The sequence below is a fragment of the Melanaphis sacchari genome, unplaced genomic scaffold, assembly GCF_002803265.2.
Source record: "Melanaphis sacchari strain LSU unplaced genomic scaffold, SCAv2.0 Contig77_pilon_pilon, whole genome shotgun sequence".
Classification (NCBI taxonomy): domain Eukaryota; kingdom Metazoa; phylum Arthropoda; class Insecta; order Hemiptera; family Aphididae; genus Melanaphis; species Melanaphis sacchari.
The window spans coordinates 211,062-219,374 of record NW_020271547.1 but is presented as its reverse complement, the minus strand read 5'-3'; the positions used below and the strand labels follow the sequence as shown (position 1 = coordinate 219,374).

Here is an 8,313-nt window from a genome sequence, read left to right as displayed (position 1 = left end):
AGTTGAATAAAATTTTAATATTAATTTTTAACAACTTTATTATTACCTTTTATGTATAAAATACTAAGACAGTACACACACATGTTATATATCATAAATCTAAACTTATAAGATATGAATATAAAATTCCCTAACATAAATTAACCATGTAATAAATAGAAAAATATTGCATAATACAGTATGTTATGATAGTTATGATTTGTAAATGATTAAATATCAGTAGACAAATTTATAATATGTCAAAAATATATTCTGTATACGTTTATATACAGGGGCGTGCCTAGAAATTTTTTTCGGGGGGGGTTCAATATTTTTACTAACACGTACCTATTTTAAGAGTATAAGTGTATTTATTTTACTAGATAATAGATATTAATTGGCCATATATACAATATTCAAACAACATACATATGTCAGATCGAGTCATATTATTCAATAGTAATATTAAAAAAAATAATAATAATAATACATAATAATTTATAATACATTAAAATACATTTTAAATAATTTTTCGATATATATATATATAATTAGTTATTAGATAATATAAAAAAAAATCCTTGTCTTCGAGGAATTAAAGCGAACCTTCTCACCACTTCATTAGGATCAACGTTAATTTCTTTTTGAATTGAAAGAAGAGCTAACCCAGTTAACCGATCTTCGCCAGTTGTGTTGCGCAGATATGTTTTGAGACGCCGTAAAGTAGAAAAGGTTCTTTCTGCAGTTGCCGTAGACACGGGTAAAGTTGCTAATATTTCCAACAGTTTTCTTATATTTGGGAAAAATCTTTCATCACATTCTAATAAAGACTCTACTGCATTTGAAGGTTTTTTTTCAATGTTATCTTTTAACCATTTTAATTTCCATGTGGAGAATTCTTCATTAAATACTGTAGAATCTGGCAATAAACTTTCATAAAAGATTATAGTATCTTTTGATAGATCTAGTGAATTTACATTAATACGACTTGGAATTAATTTTTCTAAGTCGGTTATTATTTGTTTATGTTTTATAAAACGGTCTGATAAATGAACAATGGTATGGTCTAAAAATGAATTAAATATTGTGCGTCTGTAATACTCTTCAGGCGATTGTGAAGGAGTATTATCCCGGTTTGTTTGTTTTTTTACACAGCGAGGAATTGTCACTTCACTACCTACATCAATAAGTATTTGATTACATTTATCATATATTAATTTAAAATTGGAATCACTGTTTTCACGAAGGTTACTAAGAGCATCAATTATATTTTGAACATGATCACATGCAGCAGTTAAATCGGAATTCACAGTTTGTAAGTTATAACATAGTGGTAATGTATAAGCAAATACTTTTTCTATTATGCTTAAAGTAATAAAAAATTGGCCATTTAATATTACTGAAAGGAGTTGATAAGCTTTATTGGAAGTTTCGGTATTAATTGATTTTTGGAGATCTTCTAACGCATGAATTATTGGAATGTACATTTCTTTAAAGCGATTAATAGCATCGTGTCTTAATATCCATCTCGTTTCACACATCGATAAAAGTACTGTATGTCTACTACTTGGAAAATGATTAATCACATGCTTTTTTAAAACGTCAGTGCGTTGAGCTAATCCTCGAAAAAAATTACAAACTGACGATACACTACCCATAGTATTTCTGACAACAGTTATCTTACAAGCATCATTGATTGCGAGATTAAGAGAATGCGCACTGCAATGAACAAATAATGCCTTCGGATATTTTTTACGTATTACAGCTTGAGCACCATTCAAATGACCACTCATAGAAGCCGCGCCATCATAACCCTGGCCAATTAAAAAGTCTAAGTTAATACCAGCCGATTGTAAATTTTCAATTATAGTTGTCGCTAAACCTTGGCCACTTAAATCAGAAACAACTACAAACTTTAAAAAATCTTCCCGGATTAAAGGGTACGTCAAATCAGGATCAATGTAACGGATACATAGAGACATTTGTTCTTGTTGAGAGATGTCAGTAGTTTCATCTGCCATAATTGAAAATATCTTAGCCCGGTTAACTTTCTCAACTATTTTTTCTGATATAATATCATTACAAATATTTATTAATTGATTTTGTATTTTAGCACTTGTAAATTGTGCATTTAAACTCCCTTCAGTTAAATGTTTTTTTAAGATTTCATCTCCAGCTTTCACTCTAAATTTGAGAAGTTCACGAAATTTACCACCAGTTTCCCCTTCTTTATCTACATTTATACGTCCTGAATCATTTTTTCCCCTTAAAGACATTTCTAATCGACCACATAGAATAATTGTTTCAACTATTGAACATAGTTTTTTTCTATTTTCCGAAGCCTGACGGGCTTGTTCAGAGTTTAAAATTTCAATAACAGATTTTTGCTTTCGATAATTTACTGACAAAAAATATTCTGCGCGTTCTTTAGATAATTTATGATATTGGCAATTTTCATGATCATTCAATTTCTCTATCGCATTTTTCCATTTTTTAAATGGCTGTGTCACAAAATTTTTTGTTTTTTCGTGACTACCTTTACCTGTATCAGAATTAGAAAACAGAACACAAAACTTACATAGAGCACCATTTTCTATTTCAGAATACACCAACCATGAAAATCTTTTTATCCAACTCATTTGAAAACGTAAATTTCGTTTATTGGTATTGTCTATAGGAAATACATATCCACTCTGGGGGACCCATGGAGATGTAAGTAATTGTTCACGTTTCAAATCATTTAAAACTATATTTTTTTCTCTTAAGTTTATATACGCACCAATGTCTTGAGAATTGAAATTTATTGATGTAGAAGCTACATTTTCATTTTCGACGCTTTTGATATTTCCTATGTTGTCAGTATCAGTTTTCTTAGGTAATTTATTTGTTCTTAATTGGAACAAATCCGTTATTTTTCCTGACCTTTTCATCTTCTACAAATTATAATGGAATTTGTATTAATAAATAATAATCATAATAAATTTATATAAAATATATTAATTTATTAGACAAAAATTAGTACAAAATATTAAACTTACGTGGCAATATCGTATTATAAATCTTTTGATGTAATTCACTGTATAGTTATCTTGGTTGAAATAAACCGTGTTTAATTTTTTTACGTGGCTACACGCGACACATTTCATATCGAAAAATCTTAGATAAAATACAATAATCGATATGTTATCGTACACGCGCTCCAGTCAATCACGCGTATTTATAGGTATACGAATTTTCTATACCTATATCGCTCACATGACCCAAAATAATGAGCTTGTTTCACGATAGCGATTTAAAGACACCACGTCCATGTGAACCAAACCTAATCAAGTTTCACATATAATATATATATTACATATATTATATACATTATAATATATTATATATTATAATATTATGTAAAACTTTTATTAAAAATTATTTTTATTTTTCGTGGTGGGGGGGGGGGTTTGAACACCCAAAACCCCCCCCTGGGCACGCCCCTGTTTATATACATTGTTTTGGGAAGGCCGTCAAAAACAACGATTATTCGTATCTAAAAATAACGAAAACTCAAACCAATTATAGATTTAAATTTAGAGTTTATTGTCTACAGCCTGTGTACATTTTAGAGTTTAATAAAATAAAATTGATTAAATTATGACGGATACAAAAGTATATGTTACTGATGCGTAAACGCGCCACTGGCTCAATGGAATAAACTGTTGACGCGTATACGCGTCAGCGGCGTTGAAAGTGCTAGCGAAGTCTTTCTTGAAGGTTGGAAAAAGTACGCATAATTATGCGACCAATATCAAAATTATTAGTTATACGCAAAATTGTCGAAACTTTAATTACAAAAAAACAGGTTACTTTATTGTCAAACTTCATGAGTCCCATATCAATATGGTTTTCGACCGTAACATTTTATTCTCACTATATTAATCTCTTAATCTTCTGTATTGCTAAGTAGTAAGTACAGATTTTACAATTATTTGAAATATATCGGAAAATTATTGATTCTTATAACTTATAAGGGCTCAGAAAGTTTCGATAAAATAAATTACCATATTCTTATACATAAATTAAAATCGAAATTTGTAGCACTAAAAATTTTACTTTTAGCTCTTAAATATGCACTAAAAAACTCCAAAATATGCGCTATAAAAAGCTCAAAAAAATATGCATTTAGCTTGAAAAAATTATAAATTTATTAGAAAAAAAATTAAACGTAATTTACAATTTTATAATTTACAGACAAAATGTGATTATTATGTATATTATGTGAAAATAAACCCAAAAATAATACTAAAAACACTAAATTAGCAAAATAGTAAGAAAAACCGTAAATATGCAAAAAATAGCAAAATTAAATTTCGTGTATGACATCAGTTAAGTGTAAAACATATTTGTATCTTACTTTGGATGTTCTAGAACGAATTAAGAAAAACATGCATTTGCTACAATTTTCGAACCCTGATTATCATCTTATTCCTCGAACTGCTATTAAATTGTTAAATTATCTTTTCATACTTCAGATGAATTTTCTCTACTGTATGGTGTCTTTCAAAGTTCACATTTAGACCCTTTATTGATTTAACTCTTCATCAGTGACCTTCCCTAATTATTTAAAAATATTAAATATGTTACTTTACACTGATAATGCTAAACTTTTTTGTAAAAGTCCATTTAATGTAATTCTAGACTTTTGTAAAAGAGCTAAAATTCTGAAAAGAGCTGTATCTAAAACTAATTATTTACCTCTAGATATTATTAAATGCAAGGTACCTAATATCCTTTATTTTCTCAAAAAATCTAATCATTTTTACTTATAAAATCATCAAAATTAATTAATTAGAATTTATGTCATAAAATATTTAAGTATTCATTTTGAATATGATTTGTTATTTAAAATTAATTATAAGCTAGTATTTAATAAATCATAATATAAGATGTTTGATTTCATTAATAGAGATACAGATACTCAAAATTTAAATAATTGATATTGCTTGAAAACTTTGTGGGTATTGTTCTCGTGTATAGAATTTGGCGCATTAATGTCACAAAATTTTTCAACTTACATCAATGATTTACAAATTTTTAAAGAGAGTAGCATTTATTACTAATATAATTATTTCTATAGAGGCTTATGATATTGTTTAGTGTTCAATTGGTAGATTTCTTGTTTCCTAGAAGGCGATTGATGAATGTAATATTTGTACATGATTTATTAAATGGGAATATTGACTTTCTTTATTTATTAACTCAATTGTGTAATTGCGTTCTTCCATATTTTTTAAAAGCAAAGAATTTGTCAGCCCATATTTTTGAAAAATCTAGTGCCGATTCGTTTTTTTTTCATACTTTAAACTTACTCATGTGTATACTTAATAAAATGTCCTTGTTAAATTTTTTTTCATCAAGTCGTAGTTTTAAATTCAATGTTTTTTTAAGAAATAATCATATTCAATAGTTACAGTAAATTATTATGCATTTTTTTTTTTATATATATTATGTATTATTGATTGTTGAAATATTATCTGTATTATTTAAATTATTTAATTTAATGTTTACATTTAATTGTTGGTGATTTCAGTTCGTTTAACTGTTTATAAGTAAAAATAAAAAATAAAATTAATACCAAACTATTTATTTTTTGTTGAATTATATAAATATATATTAATTTTTTTTTTTTTTTTTAGTATAGCTGCTTCAAGTTACAACTAATTTAGCTCAACAATTAAATAAAATATATATTATATATTGCCATTATTTCTATTTCTTATTTAAATTGCTAAGTCAAATTATGTTGCGATTTGACGAGTAGTAATAATTATTAATATAAAAAGTTTGTTGTAATCATATAATTTTATTAGATGTTTTTTATTTGTCTATACATTTTGGTAAATACCTACCTTTACTTAGTAAAATTTGTATTTTCAAGTAGTGAAAGTCGAATTTTAGGGGAAGTAATAATGCTCAATCGGTTTCCTTTCACGCTGAGGCTTAAAATCGAAGGTACTGGCAGTCGACGAGATACATTTATAGGTGCATAATAAATAATTATTCATCATTATCTCGGAATGTGTTAATGTTTTCAAATCAGATTTTTGAAAAATAAATGATACATTTTCACTATTTTGTATCGTTGTTGCATGTTTTTACTTTTGAATGACAACATTTTTAATTTCATTTGCCGGAGCAGATAATTGTTTAGAGAATATTATTTACCAATACGAATTTAATTTGAAAGTAGTGATTGAGTACCTATGTTTAAAATGTTGATGAATGAAGTAATATACTATATATACTCTAAAATTTAAACGCTTATTATTATGAATAAATAACTTGTATACGTATGTGGCATACTTAATATTAAATATATAATTATGTAAGTAAATAATAATGAGAATTATTATTATATTAGTAATTTAAAAAAGGAACTAAAATCTAAAACCATTATCGTTTTACTTAGGTACCGTACTTACTATTTATGAACATATTATAAAGATTAGATTTACAGTGACATTTCTTTGTGAATTTGAATAAGATAACAACTAGTTTGCAGTACCGTTATATTAGTGGACAGGACTGTGAAGAGGGAATAAACCGAGGACAACGTAAAATTTGGCAATCTAAGAATCTAGGGTCATACGAGGTCTATCTCACTATAATGATAGAAATCCTGGTTGAATGGCGTTTGCGCATGATCGTTCACGATAAGCCGGAAAAACTACAAAGGTGTCAGACTCCTACGCGTGCCGAAGGCGTTAACTTATGACACACACATACACAAAGGATACATGGACTTTGATGTGGTGTTTCTCAGTGCGACCAAAGGGATTTTGTTACATAGAAACTAATTAACGAAATAACAGGTAATAAGGCAAGTTGGTTAAAATGTTTAGAAAATGGTAATAAAATAATAGATGTCCATAGTGAATTAGTGAACTTAAAAAGCATGCAATGTATTTAATGAATACTTCACTACTATAGGTACAAATTTATCTAAATAATATATGAAATCAGATAATATGAAAGTTCAATATCCTTGTAATAAGAATTTTAATATTTTTTTACTATAAGTCTGTCGATAAAAATGAAGTTATGTTATTGTGATGATAAATAATTTAAAAAATAAGAAAGCGAAAGGTTTTGACAAATTATCAAAATAAAATTTATTTTTGATAAAAATTTAAAAGAAGAAATATTTCCGCTGTAGCTAAGGCACCCATATAGGAATATAAGAGAGGGACTTATCCCCCTCTGGAAAATGTTGAAAAATTGTTTATACAAAATCTGCAATGAGTGGAGATAGACTTGATGGATGCATGATAAGCGTACATAGGGAAAAAATTGATGATAAAACGAATGAATACATAGAAAAATAGTAATAAATAATATATTTGGTGTTAAAAAAAGAAATTTACAATTTTTATTTGTAAATTAATATTTCAATAAATTTATGTTATTAATCAAATGAAAATTCAATATAAATTACTTTTATGGTTAATTGGTTAAATAATTATTATTTCATAAACTTCCAGTTTGATATATAAAATATAATAGTATAATGTTAAATTGTAAACCCTTTCCTATTTTATGGACATGATTAAAAATTTGTTCCCCCTTTGAGAATTTTTCTATGGGCGCTGCTTGCAGCTATAAACAACTGATTAAACTACTTTTTAAGAATAGCGATGAACTAATATGTTTTCTGCCGTGAACTATAGACCTATCTCTATTTTTTCTCATATTTCTAAAATAACTAAATCTTCAGTTTTAAGTGATATTCGTCGGTCTATTAGTTCTATTATTATCATTGAGCAATACGGATATCGGGATATCGCTCTAGTTGGTCAATTGTTAGATGTAATTTAGTTTTTAATAATTTTATTTACAATTCTCTTAGTCGGAATTCTCAAGTGAACGTAATTTATACTGATTTCCATGAAGCTTTCGATTCCATAAATCACGATGTTATAATTTAGATTCTGAAAGTGTTGGTTTTGGCGAATCGCTCTTATCGTAAGTTTAAATCCTTCTTGTTTGATAAATACCAATTAATCTCGATTCTCGATTTTCAATTTTTAATTAAATATATACTTAGCATCTTCTGGAATGCCTCAAGGAACGATCTTGTTTACTTTACTTGTCTCTATTTTTATTAACAGCCTAGATCGTGCTCTTCTTCACTGTCGTTTTTTTTATTTTGCGACAAAACACATTTAATTCTAGGCAAATCAATTGATGACTGTGTGAAACTATAAAGTGGCATCGATTCATTGAATTGTTTGATAAACTAGGTTTACTTATAAATATTTCTAAATGTAAGGTGATGTCTTTCACCAGTTC

General features: G+C 27.2%; 1 protein-coding gene across 1 annotated transcript; it reads right to left on the bottom strand.

Annotated features, from left to right (window-relative positions):
• Nucleotides 1-495: 495 nt before the first annotated feature.
• Nucleotides 496-3,304, bottom strand: LOC112601319 (52 kDa repressor of the inhibitor of the protein kinase-like). Its single transcript, XM_025348863.1, has 2 exons — nt 3,018-3,304; nt 496-2,912 (listed from the first exon to the last, which is right to left on the bottom strand). Exons 1-2 carry the CDS (start codon nt 3,123-3,125, stop codon nt 531-533), a joined length of 2,490 nt encoding a protein of 829 aa, XP_025204648.1. The 5' UTR covers nt 3,126-3,304; the 3' UTR covers nt 496-530.
• Nucleotides 3,305-8,313: the final 5,009 nt, after the last annotated feature.

Bases quoted from the DNA above. Each gene is read 5' to 3' on its own strand.
- LOC112601319 (XM_025348863.1), bottom strand. From the start codon at position 3,125: ATGAAATGTGTCGCGTGTAGCCACGTAAAAAAATTAAACACGGTTTAT. The intron at 2,913-3,017 runs GTAAGTTTAATA...TATAATTTGTAG, and splicing joins TTATAATACGATATTGCCAC to AAGATGAAAAGGTCAGGAAA.